At 44.4% G+C, this 23,701-nt stretch overlaps 1 protein-coding gene across 1 annotated transcript; it reads left to right on the top strand.

The window, feature by feature from the left end:
- The first annotated feature begins 15,775 nt into the window (after positions 1–15,775).
- On the top strand, positions 15,776–17,667 carry B3GALNT2 (beta-1,3-N-acetylgalactosaminyltransferase 2). Its single transcript, XM_078675667.1, has one exon. It carries the CDS (start codon positions 15,784–15,786, stop codon positions 17,356–17,358), a length of 1,575 nt encoding a protein of 524 aa, XP_078531793.1. The 5' UTR covers positions 15,776–15,783; the 3' UTR covers positions 17,359–17,667.
- Positions 17,668–23,701: the final 6,034 nt, after the last annotated feature.

Below are 23,701 nucleotides of genomic sequence, written 5' to 3'. Positions count from 1 at the left end.
TCCGTTGGAGCAAAGAAAACGAGGTGGTAGCCAAAAACTCAGGCCAAGGGGCTCAAGGGACCGCACACTGTCAGAGGTTACCAGCACATGACAGGTAGAAGACTCAAGCCTCAATTCTTTCGCTCTTTTGCACTGAAACTCTGGTTCTGTGGCAAAACCAGCTCCTCCTTCTTTTCTGATGTTCAACGCCTTCTGATGAAGCAAGCACAATACTTTGAAGATACCACTGATGGCACGCTGGTGATCGCTGTCCAGCCTTGTAGCTGTCACTGATGGGAATTAGGCTTATCAGCGTTCTGCAGGGCATGACTCGACCCCGCAGAACCTAGTGACGTAGGAAATGTGACACAGTTGTTAGTTTCCTTCAATTCAGTACAAAACAGTTCATTATTTTAACAAGGGGACTGCAAGCAAGTGGCCTGCAATCTTCAAAGGAGTGGCCATATGCCATGGGACTATTGTGATCTAAAATACACTGTCATTCTCATACAATACAAAGACAAAGGCAGTAGGCAAAACAGTGCCTCTAGCCTCTTCAATTGGGTTTCCATGTGAGAGCATATCCTCTACCATATAAGGGTAGATAGCTACATGGGAATTCTATCTGAATGGATGTCCTCGCACATAGTGGCATCGTCTAATGGGGTAAACACATTTTTATCTATAAATGATTATATATAGGTGTTCCTAAATTCCTTATCTAGAACACCTCAAAAGAGAAATCACATAATACAGATTATCAGGGACATGTAGATACCTCCCTTTAATAATTGTGCATCAGGTGGACTATGCAATACAAAAGCTAATGATCAAAAATGTGGAAACAAAACACAAGAACTAGAGAGTCCTAGTATTTCCATGATTAGAACACATCTGATCCACCAAAAATTAAAGCAGCAGAAAAAAGAAACTAAAAACCAAATTAGAATAGGCATTGAATCTGTCACATTAAAAAAAAACGTAAGCTGTCTCCTATTGAGGTGGAAAACGTGTCTTACTATAGTATTGAGTCAGTTAGCCAGTCTATCACTACCCTGACAGTCAGACTGGAAAACATCGAAGTAGGCCTAAAGAAAATTCTTGAAAACCAGTCTGGTCATACAAAAGGGAATTATACATAATATGGGGGTCCCTGGTACATCACTGCAGTCTGGAAGTATGAACCTGAACAATACACCAATAATAATAATAAATGGGCTGACTAGTGAAAGGAATATGGAAAAAGGGAAATGGGACTAGGACACAGCTAAAATCCCCAATAACTAGATACAATGCGACATCGATCAAGGGGAGAAGCGGCAAAATAAAAATCTATAGGAAGAACAAGAAATTACTCGGGTGATAGTCAAGTTTGGGACATAATACCAAGAGTATGGGTGATACACAAAAGTCAAAATAGTACACAAATTTTAACTCTACTGCATGCCCCTGCACCATATACGGAAATATCAGCTAATGTTCCAGTACCTTTTTCAGGGAATAAATGAAGCTTGGTAATTAGAAAGCAGAACATGATTAACTAATGCAATATAGAAATTAAGTCACCTTGTACAAGAGTCACAGATCTATAATTTCATCCTTAGGTCCAATCAAGGAAACATAAATCTAGGGCTGCTGGTTCCTTGAGGGAGGGGGCAGTAACGTGACTAACTGCAGGTGACACACTTTGATCCTGTATATCTCTTTTATTTTTCTTTATAACCATTATAGCCAAATAGACATGATGCACTGATGAAGTGTTGTCTGTCTTGTTCGCAGTATGAAAATATCATATCTGTGAAATTTAGTATCTGAGCAAGTTCAACCAACTGTTGCTCAAAGATGTACATCGTCATGACATCCCCTCACAACACAGGAAAACTTGTAATAGTATCAGAAGCAACAACATAAAACAAAACATACATAATATAAAAAAAACACACATGTCAAGCCATCAGATATACGTGCTGTATACCAAGCACAAAAAGCATAGACAAATTACAATAGCACATGTAAATGAGCGGTGACGCACGCACTTCATGCAGCCCAAAACCCAATATTCGGGCCTGCTTAATTTGTTAGGCTTAAAATTAAAAGTACACTTTTTTTTACTTTCCTCACCCTCCTTTTGACAACTGGTCACCAGTTAGTGGTGATCAGCTGCTAAATACAACTTACTTTGTCGCTTCTGACACACAGGACCAGCAGGAACAATTCATAGAAGGATAAAATGCAAAAACATGAAAAAACGCACGAACATTTCTTTTCAAAGAAGTCATAATAAAAAACACATCTGTTTTCAACATACTGCTGACACTGCACACAATACACAAAATATCAACTGAAACCAACCATCTTTTGTAAACATGCTAAACCACCTTAATTTTAACTTTCCAAAAGTAAAACTCATTCACAGACATTCTGCGTGTCCCGTGTGCCAACCCCCTTTGAGGCCCTGCCTTTTTTTTTTTTTTTGCAAGGCCGGTCAGGAATGCACTTCTCGGAGAAAAAGCCCTAATTTAATAGCCTGCAGATGTCGATGTGAAAGCCTCACACAATCCTCCAAGAGCTGAGAATAACACCTCAGCAGCCTCTGCCAGCATCCCTGGTCCTCACCACTTTTCAATATTCCTACAATGTGCAAGCATCAATGTCTGCTTGTCAGAGAAGCTTTTCCAAGCAGTTATTTCTCCATCTGTTTTCAGTTACTCCTAACCCCCACCTCACTGACCTTAAGGTCAAAATCTGCCTTGCGAGCTCCACGCTCCTCAACCCCCCTCTCTCTTCCTCACTCTAAAGTTGACAAAGACAAAAAGCCTTCCTAACTCTTTCCAAACAGCAATAATCAACCCTATTTAAAAACGCATGTTATATATGTTACTCCTTTTAGGGGCCACAATTTATTTATTCTTAGATTATTAAAACATTTACTGTGAAGAATTCGCAGAGCACAACAACACAACATACCAGCTTTAGAACAAATGCTTGTTATCACCCCATGCAATGGTACTCATTTCATCAACCTTAAATGGATGATTGTCCCAGTAGGTCCAGCTAGAGTTAGAACCTTGAACCCTGATATCAAACTCAAACCTCTGCACCGGGCACATTGGCTCACTGAGTCATTAAAAGCAACCCCAAATAAGAACAACCTGGAAACTTGTATTATACCTAAATGTATGCATTTACTGAAGCTTAAGGCACATTAAAAGCTACTCTAAATGACAAGAATACTGTTTAAATAGTCTATTTTATCCATTTTCAACTTTGGAATTTGGGGCACTTAAAAATTAATATCCTATGATTGTGTTACATATTAATCATCCTCAGAATGTTCTTTACACATTGCAGAGATTGGACATTGGACATCTCTCATGTAAATCCTTAGAAAAATGAGTTTTTTACGCCTGCGCCAAATGAAATTCCATGTGCAAATGTTCTCATTTTTGCTGTTCAACACAACTTAAATTAAATTGTAATGATAGGAGGTCATAGTATGAGTAGTAAGCTTCATGAATATTAAAAAACGATTTTAGAAGCACTTATAATTTTTCTTTTTTTTTTAAATATTGTTTTCATAATTAATAATAATTCCTTCTTCTTCAATAAAAGCAATCATTTTTGATAATTCCACATGAAAAGCAAGCTGCATCCCTTGCCTATCATTTTTAGACGCACTCATTCACAAGCCTAAGCACAGAAGCCTAATTTAAAACATGGCAAATGTTTGCGCCACTTTTTTTTTAAGAGGACAATTATTTTAACATTAACACCATCGATGCGGTGCATTTTCCCGCTGTGCGCTGGAAAATTTAAAACAACGCGGTTCATGACGAGCTCAGCTCATCATGAGTGTACAAGAGGTGTACTTCATGACGAGCTGAGCTCGTCATGAGCGTCGAAGGGGTTAAAACCGAGAATATGCTTACAGAAAATGCTTATAGAGAAGAAAACCGCACTTGAAATGTCTTCCGGTGATACAAAATAATGAACCTTATTTTTGTAAACATTTTCAAAACAGCATTCTGAATTGCAAAGGTTCACCCATGTTTAACTGGGAAAGTCCTTACTGAGTAAACATTCCTGTCTATTCGTAATTGCTTCATGTTGCTTACTTAGCGGCAGCAACAGCTGTTTCTTAGTGTTGAAAACGTGGGCACGGTGGCAGTCTTATTTAAAACAGCTACAAAACACACAATTTCCCTTTTGAGGCCTTTCATTCATATGAATGTGAATTCTAACTTATTTTTTTTTAAGCATTGAACAGTTTTGTACATGTGTGCAATTGCTACTCTATAAATGAAATAACAACATATAGCTATTGTAGCATATAATATGGTTCATTTCTGAATTTTATTTAATTTCTAATTAATATTAATTAACTAACATTTTGCATAACAGACTAAAGACAACAAGAAAGACCACAAACACATATTGAGCACATTATCAGAAATATACAGAAAGGGGTGAAAACACTCAGGACGCACAATACAGCGCACTTAACAACAACATTTCATAAATAGCGCCATCGCTATTCACGTACAGAAGTTGCACTAATGAGAAAATCACATAAACATTTAAACACACATTTAACCCACAGATCAACACTCAGAACGGAAACAAAGGACAGCCCATAGACTGTACTTAAACCAAACCATTTGTAAATACTAGTTGTAAGTCATATTTACAAGAAACGCTTCTCAATAGTGTTCCGAAAGACTGCAAAAACAGTCCAACAGACTGCTGTATGTCCAAGAAGCCAAAATACACTCAATTCACTAGCTTTGGCTGGCAGAACACCAAAAATCGCCCTGCATATCTCCATTCATAAAATTGCACAGAACAAAGGATCCTTGTTTGTATTATGTCCATATTTTAATTCCCTGGGGATACAAAATCACCGAGGAAGAAATATGTTTTTATACCTAAACCTATTTAGGTATTTCCTCTAAGTGAGCCGGCTAATTTAATTCACATCTCACTATGGTACCTTCCAAAAAAGCAACACATTCTTTGATGTGAGCTTGAAACAGGCATGCCAAAAATATTGCAGAATATACAATATTATACCCCAAGTAGTGCTTAAAGTACTCTTCGTACGTGCACTGTTCAAATTTTATACAAAGTAGAGAAAAGTCTCCTCATTACCTGCCTACACAAATTGCAATTCGCATATACAAACCTTTACATATCCAAAGTTGGCCAACACAAATTCCAAAAATTCCAAAGCTATACCAAACAAATGGTTGTCCAAATTCTAACTGCCAAGTTCTTTGCGGACTCAGCACTGCCGGTGGGGGTGGCTCTGGTTTTTACTACGCGGGACCGCCCTCCGGGTTGTAGGTCCAGATGCTGTGTTTAACTCTTGCTTGCTTGCGCCCTGCCGGCAAGTTGATGTAGGCAGCTGGGCTGTGTATAATGCTATCTGGCCGCATAATAAAATGTTTGATTCTAACTGCCAAGTTCTAAATGACCTAACGGTCTTTTTTTAAAATACTCACGCCAAAAAAGGTTCTCAATCAGGAGTGACATCATGTGGAGGATCAAAATCAGGAAGATCAGAAATATACTGGGCTGCAGAGACAAAGAATCCCTAGAACCTCCGTGCACAGAGTACCTCCTTAGTAGAGTCCTGTCCTGTCCTCCTCAGTAGATTTCTGTCTTCTGACAAGATCACTCCCTCAGATAGCCACTTCTCTGATGAGGCCCGCGTTGGCCGCGCCATTTGTAGAAATAAAAAATCCACTTCTATGGGGTTCCACTGATACTTAGTCCTTTTAAACTCACAAAGAAGAACTTGACACAGAAGCTGGAATATAAAAGTACATTTTTATTAACCTCAAATGAGTGAGACTACATCACACAGAAGCCTTAGCAACTGAATGAGGCAGTCTGCTAGAATGGTCTTACTTCACGTATTATATACTCTTTATCCTGCCCCAGACATGTAAGGGAGTTGTACCAATTACATTCCTAAACAAATGGAAAATCTGGAGGGTCAGCAGGTGAGTAGCCTTTGGGGTTTTAGCAGGATATGGGAAAAACATTATAATTACATAGTTCACAAAGGTTAATCTGATTTAGATGGCACTGCAGGGCATGGCATGATTACATGTACAGTATCCCAACCCAAAAGTTAATCATTAAGAATGTCCCAACTTCAACCTCCAAAAGCCGGACAAACCTATAATTGAAAGCATTACCCATGTAATGAAGAAACATAAAAAGAAACAGTAACAGATACTGAACAAGATAAGCACGTGCAAGGAAACTAAAAGTTAACGATGTCCTGAACATTGATTGGCAATCTCAGACAAAGATCGATCAGGGAAATTGGCTTTACGAGGTCAGTTTCAGGTGAAGAGGTCAGTTTCTTACAGTTCATTACAGAGTCAAAAAGAAACCTTAGTTAATGTATACATGAACTAAGAAGGCCAGGCCACTTTATTCGCCAGGCTACCTTCACAGGCCTACGTGAGGGCAACACAAAATGGTGGCACAGAACAAAATGGAGTCAGACTCGAGAATTACAGAACCTCACTCACTCGCTGCCCCACACCGCGTGATCACCGATTCGCTGGGGTCAGGGGGGTCCTCCGCCAGCACGCTCCCCGGCGCCCAGCCCGTCGTACCTGGCAAAGTCCGCAAGCCAGAACAGTCCAGCTGCCTCGCCCAAGTGTTGTGGGGCAGGGCGGGGGCCGCCGGCAGTCCGCGGCAGGCTCACAGCGCCCAGCTCGCTATGGCGCTCCACAGGGCAATCTCGGGACGTCCCCTCAAGTCCGAAGGGCGAGGCCAGGGGGCTCCAAGCAGCTTGCCTTCCGGCCAGGTCAACTCTCACTGGATCACCTCCAATGCCCACGCCGGGGTCCCTGCGCAGCACCAGCGGGACCCCCGCGGCACCTCCCAGCCGTATATGGGCCAAGCACGGGAAGAGCAGGGGGGTCTCTCCCAGTGCCCCTATCCACTCCCGACACTCCCCCCTGAGCCAGCCACACGCTATGGGTGCAACAGCTCGGCTGGCGGTCCGACTGCCGATCCGCGGCTCGCCACAGGGCCCCGCCTCCAATAGGCGGCGGCCCGCACCCCACAAGTCGGGGCTCTCCTAGTCCTGTTATTCGGGCAACACGGCCACCGCCCTGGCCGCCGCGGGCCCAGCGCTCTGTCTCTGGTCGCAGCCTCCTTCGGTGGGGCCCAGCCTTTAGGGTCTCGGGGTCGGCGCCATTTTAGTTCGCCAGTGTGCAGCGGCTCTGAATCTTCCGGCTGCCCGCTCAAGCAGCTCTCGCCCCTCTGTAGGCATGCCATGGCGCCCCCATGCTCTAGGACGCTTCCCGCTGCCGCTGGGTAGCTCAGGGGGCCCAGGAGACAACGAGAACAGGAAAAACACGGGGGATCGGGCGCGGAGCTCCGAGCTCACGCTGCCTGCCCCATCGGCTCTGTAGCCACGCCCCCCAAGCTTCCATTACCAATTGTGGCATACAAAAGTAGTACCAATATAAGAGACCGTTTGGTGCATACTCATCCACAAGAAACAAAAAAGAATGCAGTTCAAACCCCCTTATGGAATTTACCACCGGTGAAGGGTAATTTTCTGTGTGGTACCTGTGCAGTCTGTCCCCAGACTGAAAAGACTACAGAAATAGACATTGGCACTGGTAGACCGTGGACTCTTCAAAAACACACAAACTGCAATAGCAAAAGACTGATCTATTTGATCTGGTGCCCTTGTAAATTCCGATATGTCGGTATGACGACACGCAAGATTAAAACTAGAATATCAGAGCACAAGAGCACCATTAGATGTAAGCAGCGATCCACGAAGTTGGCCAATCACTTTCTTGACAAAAACCACTCTGAGAAAGAGCTTAGATGGGTGGTACTTGAACAGCCTTGGGTACCACCACACATTACAGACATCTCGAAGTATCTATTTAATCGTGAACAACGCTAGGTGTTTAAACTTAAATGCGACATTGAGGGTCTCAATAACTAGATTCCCTGGCTGTCCGTTCACTAAAACTAATGAGGACGTTAAGATATGTAGCAGGATTCTAGTTACACTACCCGTGTTTGCTAAGTCATCATTAGATTTACAGTAATAGCACTATGGCAAATATGATATTTATTGTTCTTGGCGTTAGACATGCCTGTTAATATCAGTTTCTGTTCCGTAGTGTTCAATTGATGGCTTTTCTTAATAGTGACAACACCTCATATACATTCTAGTACCTCATGGAAACTGATTTGATATATGGCTGGTCTTTGGTCTCCACGCTGTAACTGTTGACAATGTGACCAGCAACAGTTATAAATCACATACACTAGGTTACAGTATGAATAGTACCAGTTAGTAATTAGGATGAGTGAACATATACCTGAGTAGGTTTATCCAGGAGCAGACTCTTGTAGATGGCTTTAGCGCCTGTGTGGTAAACGGAGTATCAACACTTCTTTGATCTGCACAGTGCCTCTTATGGTAAAGAGCGTTAATCATTGGGTTAGTAACCTTAGGGCCCAATAGGCTCTTAATACAGCCGTGAACGCCAGCACTCGAGTGCCATTATTCATGAGAGCGGTATTCTGACACTGCGCAGGCGTGGCGTGAGGGACACTTTATTGAGCCTTTAGATGATTACATTCCTTTGGGATACATGCGCGCTAGGTCTTCATACTAAGTCTGACTGTCAGCGCATGTGCAGGAAATGTAGTTTCAACAATACGGGACATGCCGCGTCCAACACCTCATTCAGTTTTGAAGCGATGTTATGGACGATTGCACATGCGCGTCAGAGCGAATCAGTGGTTCTGATTTAGCGCATGTGTAAGAGATTGAGTACTAACCATTTTTGGGCATGCGTGGTATTAATTCCGGAAGTTAAGGTCCTTCAGGCGCCGAGAGCAGTCTACCTGACACTCGCACCTGTTTGAGATCCCTCAATTGAGTCGTCTATAAAAATGCACTCCGCCTGCATGGTCGGTACCTCCCTGAGCAGCTCTGCATAGAGTCGAGGTACCGACGGACAGGTAAGGAGGAGGGTTATGGTCAGAATATAGGTCCAGCATTAGGGACTTTTTGGTAAATACAGTAACATTTCATTTTTGTTTAGTCTCTGCTATGTATTCCTAGCTTACTCTTAGTTAACAGCTCCTTTTAGAAATGTAGTATATCATTGTAGGCTATTCTGTTATGTTCTTGAATCTCCTGAACCATCGTAAGATATTTCCTTGAATGTTGAGTATTACCAATCAACTCCAACTTACTTTTAAGGATGACATCATTGTAATTTAAGAGATATACTAACCTCCCCCTTGGAACAGCATTGTGAGGAAGTAGTGTATATAATTCAAAGACTATAACTTTTTTTTAAAACACAACCTTGCTGACCATTCGTTTGGATGGGATTTGTCGCCATCTGTCGCTCCATTTACACTAGTAGAGTTAATTTTAATTTAATATATATTCCACCGACAGTCAGTGACAAGGTGTGAATAAATGAACATTTTTTTTTCCCACAGAGCGGGGCCTCATTCCCTGAGCTGTTGCCAGGTGGAGGTGAGGCCACTTATCCTACAGTTGAGGGTAAGTGACTCCCCAGTTAAAGACTGGTGACATGACTTGTTGATAACTTATATCACACAATGTAAATTGTTTTTCAGCACTATCCATGTTAATAGAGTGTGTTATATGTATCTCTATTCCTTTTTAGGTAGAGGACCTAAAGGCTGCGCTTGCGCAGTCTCCGGTCGGAGATTTAATGTTTTTGAGTACGGGGCTTGAACACGCCTCTCTCCTCCATCTCTCCTCCATTGGCTGGCTTCCTAAATGGAGGCCAGCCATTGGAGGAGAGGGGCATCACTCCAATCAAGCCCCGTCTCTTTCGGATTCGGGGGCGTGTTTTTGGCGTTCTTTCCACCTGTGACGTCATCCGTTACTCAGAACGCCAAAACATGCCCCGAATCCGAAATTTCCGGAGTTGCGACCGCCATTTTGCGTTTTTCTTGCTGCTCACAGCAGCTTCAGCGGGGACCGTCCCGGACTCTCTCCCTGCTCCAAGACCGGGTTAAGGTGCAAAATGGTCCTACAAGCGGTGGGAAAGGTCTTGAGGTAAGCCGTTTTGTCTGCGGGAAGGCTTTTCTGTTCGACTGAACTAGTGATCTGTTAGGCAATGGTGTGTAGCGCCACAGAAAGGGCGCCAGGGCGCCAGACCGGTAAAGCTTCTCAAGCAGTCCAAAGACATGGATCACCGTTGAACTTGGTGTGTTAGTTGCGTTAGATTATTCTGTGATTTGGAGGCTTTCCCCGTCAATATTTGGAGACACACAGAAAGGCACCTTTTTGGAGTGTCTTGAGCCCATCTGTGGGGGGGGGGATGGTTGGGTTGGGTTGGCGGTAATTGGGGGTAATGTGCAATTTTTGCACCGTGAGATCTAATTCTCCATTGAAGTTTAGTTCACAATAGCAGTGTGCTAGGATGTTAGTCCCTCTCTTCTGGCTTTTCTGGGACTTCAGTCACAAACTTTATATCGCGTCTGAGTGTTTAGTTTCTGGTTCTAGGTCTGTGCAGAAACTTTAGTCACTCGGTAAGTGGTGGTCTCCTTTGGGAGTTTAAGTCATGGTCTTGTGTTTGGAGTTTAGTGACTTAAGACTGTTGTTTACTTCTTCACTGGCCTGTGTTTAGCCTCTTGTTGTATTGTCAGCTATGAAGATAGTCCCTCAGTGTGTGCCTCTGGGAGATGGTCCATTGTCCTCAGTATGTGTCCAAAGTTCAGTGCTTCAACTTGGTCTGTGTTGGGAGCTTAAATCCTCCCTTTCGGTGTCTGGTGTCGCTTCCACTACACACCGAAAGAGGAGTAAGTGCCTCAGTCTGGGGGGAGGGGGTGGGGGAGGTTTATTTCCTCGATTTCAGTCTCTGCTGGACAATTCTTTCTGCGATTTTATCTCTGCGGACTCCAGTCCCTCGTTGCAGGTCTCTGCTGAGAGAGTTGGTCCAAATGGTAGAACTCAGTTTACAAACGGCCCTCGCCGTTGTAGGGATTGCATAGTGGCCATTCACAACCAGCAACCCTTCCTCCGCGTGATTGACATACATAGGTCGATATTTCCAGGATTTTCCCAGCTGCAGCCCTGTCCAAGCCCTCTACCCCGACAACAGAGGATGCCAGTGCCACTTGTGTGAAGCCCTGGCCTTTCACCACCACCCTCTTATCCCCATCCACCCCCATATTCTAAAGCTGCTTGTGTGATCTTACCATGTTGTCCGATCTATTGTGCGTTAAACACAATAGATGGCTTTACTTTGCAAGATGAGACAAACGAGAACAGCACCTACAAACAGTTTAAAAAAATAAAGCTCACCCTAGTTGTATGTTAGAGCGCTGCTATTTTGATGGCCTGTCTAAGGAATGTTCCATCCCTCGAACCTTAGCTTGCCCACTGTGCAGTACGCCGGGGGCAGGGGGTGGATATCTCCTATGACAGTTGGCGGAGTTGCCCTTATTACAGGAATCCCCCCCCAAAGTATGGGCACCTTGTGCTATGAATAGATGCATATTCCTTAGAAATGCTGGGGTTGCATAATGATGCTTTATGCTATGTAAAATGAAAGTTGTGAAACCATTCAGTAGAAAATGTAAGCACTGTTAGCAATTGGTCAAGGGAAGCACTGGTGAAGAGATGTTCGTGGGGCATGCTTGATTGAGATGTAAGAGGCAAATGTATGAATGAGGCAATTCTCAGAGCATTGAATAGATCTTATTGAAAAATATTGCGAGCTAGAGGTGCTTTTGGCAATTAATGGAGTTCTAAAGATATGTTTTAATCCGAGGAATACTATGTCATATTTACCTTCTTAACGGGCCATGTTGGTCTGCTGGGGATATTAATGGAGCCCATTGTGGCGGGACGTTCATGAATGTGCTGGGTCTATGGGGCGATATTATGCATGTGAATCTGTGTATGTGTACATGCCTGTGTGTGGTTGCCTTTGTATGTGAATGCATGTCTGTGTGTGTGCGCGTGCCTGTGTGTGCGCATCTGTGTATGAGTGTGTGCCTGTGTGTATATTTGCGCATCTGTGTGGGTGCGTGCCTGGGTGCGTGTGCGTATCAGTGTGTGCATCTGTGTGTGTGTGTGTGCGTGCCTGGGCGTGTGTGCGCATCTCTGTGTGTGTGTACATCTGTGTGTGTGCATGCCTGGTTGTGTGTGTGCATCTCTGTGTGTGTGCGCGCGTGCCTGGGCGTGTGTGCGCATCTGTGTATGTGTGTTTGCCTCTGTGTGTGTGTTTGCCTGTGTATGTAAAAGCATTTGTGTGTGAGCGTGTGTGCCTGTGGGTGTGCGTGCGTGCGTGTCCAGGGCAATGCAATCCTTCACTTCTTTCAAGATTAACATAAAAATGAATGTTCTGTTTGTACCACATGTGCCGTTGTCAGAATGAAATGACTGCGGATGTGGCCAGGCCTCGCCTCCACATGGGGTTCTGATTAGATCTTTCCCACCAGCCTGAAGTGTTTTTACAGTTAGGCGGAGCTCACCTTCTTGCCGGGCCTGGTCTCGGCGGCGTTGAATATGTGCGGTGTTATCTAGGAGTCTCCCCTAATCCTGTAAAATGAGTAAAGTGGGGTGCAGTAGTGTTGGGGTGCAAATGAGAGTGGAGGACGAATAGAATAACTTTGAGTTAGAAGTTTTAGGTAATTCACAGAAATATTCACATAAATTTTCCCTTCTCTCCCCCTCCGACCTCCGATTCCCTGCCCCCTTGCTGTGCTTGCTTCCCTGCCCCCTCGCTGTGCTTGCTTCCCTGCCCCCTGGCTGTGCTGGCTTCCCTGCCCCCTGGCTGTGCTTGCTCCCCTGCCTGTGCTTGCTCCCCTGCCCCCTGGCTGTGCTTGCTCCCCTGCCCCCTGGCTGTGCTTGCTTCCCTGTCCCCTGGTTGTGCTTGCTTCCCTGCCCCCTGGCTGTGCTTGCTAACCTGCCCCCTGTCAGTGCTTGCTGCCCTGCCCCCTGGCTGTGCTTGCTCCCCTGGCTGTGCTTGCTCCCCTGCCCCCTGGCTGTGCTTGCTTCCCTGGCTGTGCTTGCTTCCCTGGCTGTGCTTGCTTCCCTGGCTGTGCTTGCTTCCCTGCCCCCTCGCTGTGCTTGCTCTCCTGTGTGTGTATGTGGCTCTGGGTGTATATGTGGCTCTGTTTGTGTGTGTGGCTCTGTGTGTGGGGGCTCTGTGTGTGTGGGGGGGGCTCTGTGTGTGTGTGGGGGGGGGGCTCTGTGTGTGTGTGGGGGGGGCTCTGTCGGTGTGTGGGGGGGGCTCTGTGTGTGTGTGGGGCTCTGTGTGTGTGTGGAGCTCTGTGTGTGTGGGGGGCTCTGTGTGTGTGTGTTTGTGGGGCTCTGTGGGTGGCTCTGTATGTGTGTGTGGGTGGCTTTGTGTGTGTGGCTCTGTGTGGGTGTAAATGCAATAGGTCATGCATTTGCGAGCGATTAACCTATTGGCATTGTAAATGAGAATGACATTTATTTAACGATTAAGCTATTGGCAATGTTAATGACAATGCCATTTATTTAAGATTTAAAAAAAAAATGTCATGAGCAATGCCAATAGCTCTACCTTTAATAATGCCGAGACCATTGCATTGTAAATGCTTGTTTTTCAGATTGTCCCAGTAAATTCAGATAGTGACAGAGGATTACTGGTGTTATATTTGCTTCATACTTATCACATATTTATTTGAGCACAAATTTATTGGCAGCAGCGAATATCATCAGACTTATGGTCCTGAAGAAAGCCCCCGAAACATGTGTATGATCATTGGGCTGAAACATGTCGACCAGATTTATTGAGCAGTTCTAAATCCATACTGCTCAATGCACTGCAATTTTTAATCCTGCCAGTAAGAGCAAATTAATAAAGATAGCATTTTTGCATCTCCATAGGTAGTTTTAGTTCACTTTTAGGTCTACCCTCTTTCATTGTTTGTTTTGCGCTGCGCCCTCACCATACTACACTTTCACATATGGGATTTTAGCATCCTCGTTACACTAGGGAACATCTTTAAAACATCCCTGAGCTCCTCCCTCACAGTGAGGGGGTTGTAGACCTCAGCAGGACCAGGTCTCCTGCTGGGAGGAGGAACCCATATGATGAAGCATGTCACCCTTGGGTGAGTGAGGGTTCTAGTCCCCAAGGAATTATCTCCCCTGTAGAGAATATACAAACGTCCCCCTTTTTTCTTTATGTATAACACACACTATCACTTGTGCTGAATAGACACAGGGGTGTATAGTGTTGTATTTGCGTTTTTGGGAAACTCTCCTCGCTGGTCTCTAAATCTTTTTCCCTAGGACCCTAATGTATCTGTTGTTTTTTGAGTGTCTGTTGTGCGTCATGTTTAGTTATGTCACAAAAGCTGTTTTCTGAGCCTCACCTTTACTTATGTGTTCTGTGTCTGAAGCCACAGGATATGTTGTGGAGTTCATCACAGGTTACACAGGGAATCATCTGTGAAACTGGCAAAATTGCAGAAAAGTAACTCTCCCCTTTCTTGGAATTTGGTACTGGAGAGCAAACACAGATATTTCTGTTTGATGGAAAGGTGCAGATCTGCTGTTCTTGGGGTTTTACTCAGCGCCATGTCATTTCTTCTTTTTTGACATCTCACCGGTTCCTCCTTTCAGTTCATTCTTTATGGTTCTGCTGTACTATAACTATTATTATGTGCGGCTCTCAGGTACAGCCAGTTTAGACTAGCAGGCAGGCAAGGTGAGTCACACACTCTTGCTGTTTCTTTGTGCACAGTTCACTCATCTGATGATCTCCATTTCGCTTAAAGGGATGTTTCTCGTAATTAATATTTTCGACTCACACAGAGCATGGCCTAGTCACCCCCATGCTCCTCCTAGCCTGATGAAGACACCCTAGTTATGAATGAGGTTAAATGGACTGGAATAGGCCTGTTCCGTCACATTCAGCAAATGCCCAGAAAAATCACATAGATTTAAAACCAACTGGTAATGGGGCTGAATTCCTTGTGTGTCCAGGAGTTTTCGTGCAACAATAAAAATGTCAAGATAACTCTGGAATAATGGAGTGCCGGAGCAAGATCAGCGTTTTGTCTAGTGATAGTTTTCACAGAAGAATATGAATCACGCAAACAAGCAAAACTGTATTTTATGAAGATTAGCTGTGAGTTCTGCTTTTTACTAGCCTAGTGCCCTTCCATTTACGGTGCTTTGCAGCAGTTTTAAAGATCTTAGAGTTTCTTTTTACACCAATGGGTGAAGTTTCTGATATGTTTCCCTCGTCTTCATTGCATGATTTTGCTCGCAATAAATTGTCACTCATAGTTGTTGAATGTCACTCATAATTACACTGAAATTATGAAAATGTCACACATAAGCAGTCTGAAACCTTGACAGCTATGGCTACAAATGATGGTCCTTTGCGAGCTTGCCGGCTTCATTAGATAGTCAGAAATATCAGGAAAGCTGGCATACATTACATATAATGCAAATTGAAACAGGATGCTATACGATTACATTTAATATTTTGAAAAGACTTAAGAGAATACATATAATTAAATGGGCGTATAAAATATAATGCAACGTGATTGTAAACGTATTAAAAACGCCTTCGGAGGTTATCAGAAAACACATCCATCTAATTAAAATGAAAAGGGGGCGGATCCGTTAGGTCCGCTTCCTCTTTCCCTTGATGGCTTCATGCATTCGCCTACTCCCAACATGGCCGGCTTGTCATTCTCTAGTCTAGCTCTTTGCCTAATATGAGCCAATTGGAAAGGCAGAGCAAGGCACGATGGGAAATTTCCATGCCGGAAAATGGCGGCTGCCAGCTAAGTGCAATAAGGAGAACCCATCGGTTATGGGCAAAGTTCTGCAGGGCGGTGAAGAGGGGGCGGCTAGGACCGATGCGCAGCCTGCTACTGCTCTGCCCCTGCGTGCTTGCCGTGGCCTTCCACCTTTGGCTACAGGGCCCGGAAGTAGCGCTCAGCTGGCCCGGGTTGGCTGCTTCTCTCCCGGGGTGGCCGAGGCATTATGAACTGGTGGTGGGTGTACTCTCTGCGCGCAGCAACCGTGAACAGCGACAGGCAATACGCCGTACTTGGCTGGAGAATCTCTCCCTGCATCCAGTGCTAGGCCCCCGCTCATTAGTGCGCTTTATTGTTGGCTCCCGCGGTTGTGCAGTGCCTGTCCAGGACCGCGAAGATCCCTATTCGTGCCGCCTGCTGAATATCAGTCGCCCAGTGCTTGGACGAGAGATAGAAGCTTTCGGCGTGCCCCACGGCGCTGGCCTTTTGTCCTCGCACCCAGTAGTGAACGTGCACTTTCAGATCTTTCATCCCGTGGTAATCACGCGCCTAGGGGTCTTGCACCAAGGGGAGGTGGGCGCGGCCTTCCAAAGAAATGTCACGGTGCGGCTTTTCCAGGCGGAGCATGAAGAGTCCCTCTTCACGGCTCGCTTTAGCCCGGCAAGCCCAGGTGTGCAGGTGAACGGACTGTGGTACAAACCAGTTGAACAGTTCATCCTTCCAGAGGGCTTCCAGGGCACAGTGACATGGGAGAGCCACGACCCTGCAGGTATTTTCGCCGAGACCGCCCGTGCGGTCACTGTCAACGATGGCGGTGGTGTGCTAAGACTGCTGACAGTGGATGAGGGGCTGCTGCCCTACGAGTTCACCGAGGGTGTGGAAGGAGTGGCAGGTGGCTTTGTTTACACTATCCACGAGGGTGATGCTTTGCTGCAGAACCTGCACACCCGCCCTGAAAGGTTGGCACAGCACCTGATTACAATGCAGGAGGAGGAAGCTTTGCTGCAGAAGGAGAGTGCGACGTATCAGGATATCGTTTTCGTAGACGTTGTTGATACGTACAGAAATGTTCCTTCGAAGCTCCTTCATTTCTATAGGTGGGTGGGGGAGACGATCAGCTTTGACTTGCTCTTAAAAACTGACGATGATTGCTACATCGATATGGAGAACGTTTTTGAAAGTATTGTGCGCAAAAAACTACACCAGCCTAATGTGTGGTGGGGAAACTTTAGACTCAATTGGGCTGTTGATAGAACGGGTAAGTGGCAAGAATTGGAGTATAGAAGTGTAGCTTATCCAGCCTTTGCTTGTGGGTCTGGATATGTTATGTCCAAAGATATCGTTGAGTGGCTCGCAAGTAATTCAGAAAGATTGAAGACCTACCAGGGAGAAGATGTCAGTATGGGTATTTGGATGGCAGCCATTGGCCCACTGAGATACCAGGACAGTCTCTGGTTGTGTGAACAAAAATGTGAAACGGGTATGCTGTCTTCCCCTCAGTACTCGCCAGAAGAACTAATACAACTTTGGAACCAAAAGGTACTGTGTGGAAACCCTTGTGCGTGCGAACAGTGACTACCAAAGATCGTGAATAGCCGGGGTTGGCAACTTAGAAAACAAACTATTTGTAAAACATTTTGTTGAAATACGAACATGTAAAGAAAAAGTTGTAACCGTTTCCTTGGAGGACTTCTCATCTGCAATATGCCCAATGTAATTTAACACATCATGCTGAAATATCTCAAATTGCTGGACTGTATTAGTATTTGGCGGTTTTAACTGGTACAACTGCTTTGGCTTCTTGTTCGAAAACGTTTGCAATGATGTTTGGCCACCGCAATGACTAGAAAAATAAAAGTAAACACCAATGTGGTGGCACCGCAAGATTACTGTTTAATTAATATGTCCACTTTTGTAATATCACCTGTTAGTGCAGAATAGTATGACTCTGGAAAGGTTGAGAAGACTTTAACATTCCAGTTTTCCGGAGTCACTCTACTTCCATGTTGTTCGTTACAGGCAAAGACAACTGAATTATTTTATGTCAGCAAGTGTTCGACAGGCAAGGTTGGTTATTGCTGCCGAAATTTCAGCTCATTTATGTGACGTTTGCCTGTTTTCAGTACACTATGACGTACACAACAAGGCATTCATGTTTTGTGTAACAAGCACATTGCACAATTTGCCCATTTGTCAGGTGTGATGTTCTTGAAACTGCCTTAAAACAACTTGTAGGCGTATGCACATGCAGTCATTGTTTTTGTGTTGAATCCCTAGCCTGGGTACAGAACAAGGTGAAACCCCGTTCTAGATCACTGGATAGCCCGGCGTGCAAGTTGCAAAAGGAGAGATCAGCACCTGCCATCCCCTCAAAATTGACTTGTATATGATCTGAACACTCTTTATAGTATCCTCATTTTACCCATATGCTTCAGCCCATGGTTGTTAACCCTTTGCCCTGCTCTCCAATACCCCCCCAACTTCCATTTACTGGGTAGGGTCCAAGTGACTGATAATGATTGCTAACTACAGAACATAAACTGCCCTCTATGCGCCTGGCTTACTCGCTGTTTCTTAGAGTGCTTTCATGTACATTGGGCTAGGAAGGACTTTTTGTCCAGGTATGATAATGTTGTAATGAAACGAGGATCCAGTTCCAGGGTAACTTAAGATGGTATTTATTCAGATAGTAGGTTCAAGATAAAAGGTCCAGAGAGTGCCACCAGGAGCAGCTTTCCTGCTGCTCAGCCCATCCTCCAACTGCAGTCTCACTCATCCAACATTCCACATCACCATCCACACCACACACACACTGGCTGAGCAGCATCTACAACACTTCTCCTCTCCTCATACTGAACAAAAACACAATGGAATGGTCATAGGGAAAATTGCACATTTGTAAAAATAACATACACTGAAATAAGTAGAGGATCCATTGCAAAGACCTGAAGATGGTTAAGGTCAAACCAGGAAGGATAAAAACGAGGAAACAACTGAACATGGGCTTGCAAGTAAACATCAGAATGCAGCAAAGCACGAGAGAACGTGACTAAATGCATGTATGTTACATTAAAGTAATGCTATAATGAAAAATAACAATACACACCCATGTACTCAAAATGAAGAAAACAACAAACCGGACAAGGAAAATCAATCTTTAAGCAGAAAGACAGACCCTACTCACCTCCACACAAAACAAAAAAACTACCACCTTACCACACAAAACCAAACAAACCTGCAAACTACTACACCTGCACAACCAACCAACCTCTTGTGCCACAAACATTCCAGCTGGCCAGGCCGAAAATGAATGTGAACACACAGGGAAACAAACCACAAAGGTACAGAAGATAACACACCACAGCAAAACAAATGCTTAAACTGGGACAAACCCCTGAGCCGTTAGAGAAGAAGGAAAGGGAGGACAAGCACATAGAAATGCTCAGCAAGAACGCCAAAGCTGAAGGTGAAGTGAAATTCAACTACCAACCACACAAAGGTGGTAGACATGAGTGACTCAAAAACAAGTAAACTCCAACACAACGCCCACAAGGGTGACAAACCTATGTCAACCCACAACCAGAAAAATAGTGGTAGCCCAGAGGCTCTACACCACAGAACCTTTTCACACAGACACCTCCCATTCTCGTTGCCAAAAAAATGTTGTAATGAAACGAGGATCCAGTTTCAGGGTAACTTAATATGGTATTTATTCAGATAGTAGGTTCAAGATAAAAGTTACAGAGAGCCCCACCGGAAACAGCCTTCCTACTGCTCAGCCCATCCTCCAACTGCAGTCTCACTCATCCAACATTCTACAGCAACATCCACACCACACACACACATTGGCTGAGCAGCAGGTGCAACAGACAGCAGCTAGGTCTGTTTGATATCCCTTGATTGGATCTTCCAACAGTTAAGGCCTATCTAATCATGGGCAGTAAAGATCCAGAGAAGTGCTATTTGTCCTCACTAGGCTGTCAAGCTCTTAAAGAGAATCTTAGTATTGTTTTCAATTATACAGTGCTGTCTGAACAGATCGATTACATTTATCAGCTGGGGAACGTGAATGTTAATGATTGTTAACGCTGTTTGGGTTTTTATATAGGGAAAATACTCTGGTTTCAACAGGATAGGGAACAGATACAGAGTGAGCCTTGGTACCACAGCTTCCCACAGTACATGCATGTACAACAGTTAGAGCATATGCACCAGTTAGAAAATTTCTAAATCTCCCCTCAACAGAATATAGTAAATAAAAAAAAAAAAACATCTGTTATCCCTCCAAGTACGAAAATGTACACTCAGCGATATTCTTTTATAGAAATGCAGCTAACCTGAAGCCTTACCACATTTAGGCTTGTCTAATCTCTCCATGAGACCCTGTCTCAGTCCTGGGCTTTCTGTTCATAGATTGTACTCGGGCGCATTAGTCCAATTAGTTAAGTGGAACATAACGAAGACTACACGTACAAAAATGCATTTGGTTGTGATCGGAAAGGATAGAAATGTAAACAGGGTGAACTGCTTCTATGAATCTCATCAAAGGATGTCACATTCACACCACTGAAGACATTGGAACAATAGAACTGATCTTTGAAAGGATCCCAATAGAAATATATGGGTATATCCAAAATTTCTACTCTGTGAAGTGATAATGTTATTCTTACTAAATAAGAACTCCCATCCAACAGTTTTTCCCTATGCCTAATTTTGTGGTGCTTTTATACTTGAAGATGCAGGGGTGAGTTGAAAACTGTTGAGGGAAGGTATGTGATGGATATATTTTCTTAGTGAATGTCTGTTTTGAACCACTTGTTATAGAGAATGCGGTCTACTATATATTATCAAAAAGGTAGTATGTTATATTGTTATAGATGATGTAACACTTCTCCAGGCAAAAATATATATTGTGTATCCATATAACTTCTTAATTGTTCTAACATGCTTTTGAGCAGTGGGGCATCAGCTTGGCGTCTCCCCTTGCATTATACTGCTAGCTGTGGAGATCAGCACTTGGAGAAATAAGAATGAATTCATTTGGCTTTTGGGCAGGCAAACCATTGCACAGACTGGTCTGTCAGAGTTTTATTTGTTGCTATCTATACATGCTAGTAACTTTGGTCATACATTCTGTACATAACCACCCTGATGGTGCTTTAGTCCAATTTAACACCTGTCATTGTATCCAACACACCGGCATATACAGCTGCAGCCTGTGACTTGTAATGAAAGGGCCTAAGGCTGAGCACCGAACCTGTCACTGCAGCCTGCTGCTACCGGCTCTGGCATTTGCTCTAATTCAGAGAGCAGAAGCAGGACTGAAAGGAGCCAGTCAAAGTCACTGATACATGTGCCCGTGCCTTAATCAAAGGCTGAGGAGCAGTTCTGCACATGCAGTGATCAATCTTCAGTTCCGAGTGTGGTTGGCATGCACAAGGGAAACTGATTGTAAGCAAGCTCATTCTGCCATCCTTTCAAAATGGTATTCAAAGTACCAGTCACGGCATGGCTACTGGGCCCCTCCCACTAGTCTGGATAGGTAGTTTGTAGCACGCGAGACAGTTAAAACAAATCTCTCTCCAAGAACTGGTGTACCTAATGGAGCAGGGCAGAGCCATCTACATATTGCAGGGACACTTTCTCTGTCATGAAAATTCATAACATGCGGTCACCTGAGAGTAGCTGATGTGTCTGACAAATCTCTGACCCTATGGTGATGCGGGAATATCCTTAAAGTACATTAAACTGACCCATGATGTGTGATCTTAGCAATGCTAGACAGGTAACATAGAAAAGTGCCCTGTCCAGGGTTAAGATGAATGCAAAAAGGACAATTGATGGACAGAATGCTGAACAATGTCATGCATTCACCCCAGTACAGAGATCTGGGCCTGAATCCTTTCTTTTTTTTTGCTCGCCATGCCATTGCAGTTTGGACCCAGCCATATGCAATTCAGTCTTGACCCTGCGCCCAATTGGAACAGTCCAGCCCGATCTGCCAGGCCAGGTCCTCCCTGAACTGGAAACCAGCATCCTAGGACCGGTTTCGAGCTTTCAGCCCTCATCAGCCAGGATAGCTTGACTCCAGTGGCATGGAGAGCACGGGACCCATGTCTGGGCATACTTGTCCCACTCGGGGTGACAAATGCAAAAAGAACAATTGATGGACAGAATGCAGAAAAATGTCATACATTCACCCCAGTACAGAGATCTGGGCCTAAATCCATAGTTTTTTTGGTCGCCATTCCAGTTTGGACCCAGCCATATGCAAATCAGTCTTGACCCTGCTCCCAATGGGAACAGTCCAGCCCGAACTGCCAAGATGGTCCTAGGATGCTTGTTTCCAGTCCAGGGAGGAACTGGCCTGGCAGTTCGGGCTGGACTGTTCCCATGAGGCACAGGGTCAAGACTGATTTGCATATGGCCTGGTCTAAACTGGGGTGGCATGGTGAGCAAAAGAATGATAGATTTAACCCAGATCTCTTGACTGGGGGTGAATGTTTTGATTTTTTCTGCATTCCATCCATCAATTGTGTGTCTTTTGTTTTCCCACCCTAAGTGTGCCAGGTATGCCAGACGTGGGTCCTGGGCTCACTGTGCCAGTGGAATCCAGCTATCCTGGCTGAGGAGGGGTGATACCCTGAAACCTTTCCTAGGATGCTTGTTTCCGGTCCAGGGAAGACCTGGCTTGGCAGTTCGGACTGGACTGTTCCCATGAGGTACAGGGTCAAGACTGATTTGCATATGGCCAGGTCTAAACTGGAGGTGCATGGTGAGCAAAAGAATGATGGATTTAAGCAAGATCACTTGACTAGGGGTGAATGTTTTGATTTGTTCTGCATTTTGTCCATCAATTGTGTGTCTTTTGCTTTCCCACCCTAAGTGTGCCAGGTATGCCCAGATATGGGTCCTGGGCTCACTGTGCCACTGGAATCAAGGTATCCTGGCTGAAGAGGGAAGAAACCCCGAAACCGGTCCTAGGATGCTTGTTTCCGGTCCAGGGAGGTCCTGGCTTGGCAGTTCGGGCTGGACTGCATTCCGTCCATCAATTGCGTGTCTTTTGCAGGATTAAGATGAAGCACATTTTGCAGCTTATGAAGGCGTTTAATTTACTTTCTGAGGTCTAGTGCCCCAAACTGCAAAACATTGGTTTTAAAAGGGCAAGGCTCCCTTTGGAAATAATGAATGCTGCACAAGTTAACAGGCTGAGTAGTATATGATGTACTTTTATTTTCTATCTTTAAAATGTCAGTATTAGACTATGGCCTTCTAGGACTGCCCATAGTAGCTTGTATAGTTGGACCTCCTGTCACCACATCAATTTTAGAGTTCTAAGGTTCTTACCTTCACCCAAAGAGATGCATCTCAAAATTTTTCTTTACTGCTCAATCTCTCTGCCCAACCCAAACATACATGCCGATGAGAATGATTTTTTCTCAGGGAAAGCTTTTGCACCTGCTGCTCAGCACCTGCCAAACCCGGGAAAACTCTGCACATTGTCGATATAGGTTGAAGCCTACATAAAGTGCAGCTGTGTGGTTTGTTGAAGACGCTGGTTTGTAACTCATATTTTCTGTCTTTCTTTTTTGTTAGCTTTCTTTTTTAGGCTGTCCAGCATGTCTAATCGTTCTTCCCGAGGAGCAAAGCTTTTTTACCATCATTCACTATATTCAACGAGCCCTAGTTTTCTGCAGATAGGATTTTAAACTTGCTATGTTGTCACATTGCTGTGCATTCAAATACAGTGGTCAAATATCAGGCTACGTCTTCTGAGGGACCTGGGTGTTTACTTTTCCTTCTTGGACTTCAAAGTGAGACGATTTATGAGACTATCTTGCTGGTGCTGGGAAAAAAGGCATTTTTCTAGCTCGCAACACTTGACATTTTTGTAAGTGAACTGTGCAAATATTTCAGA

This window comes from Lissotriton helveticus, chromosome 2_1, assembly GCF_964261635.1.
Source record: "Lissotriton helveticus chromosome 2_1, aLisHel1.1, whole genome shotgun sequence".
Lineage (NCBI taxonomy): Eukaryota > Metazoa > Chordata > Amphibia > Caudata > Salamandridae > Lissotriton > Lissotriton helveticus.
This window is presented reverse-complemented; position numbering and strand designations above follow the sequence as displayed.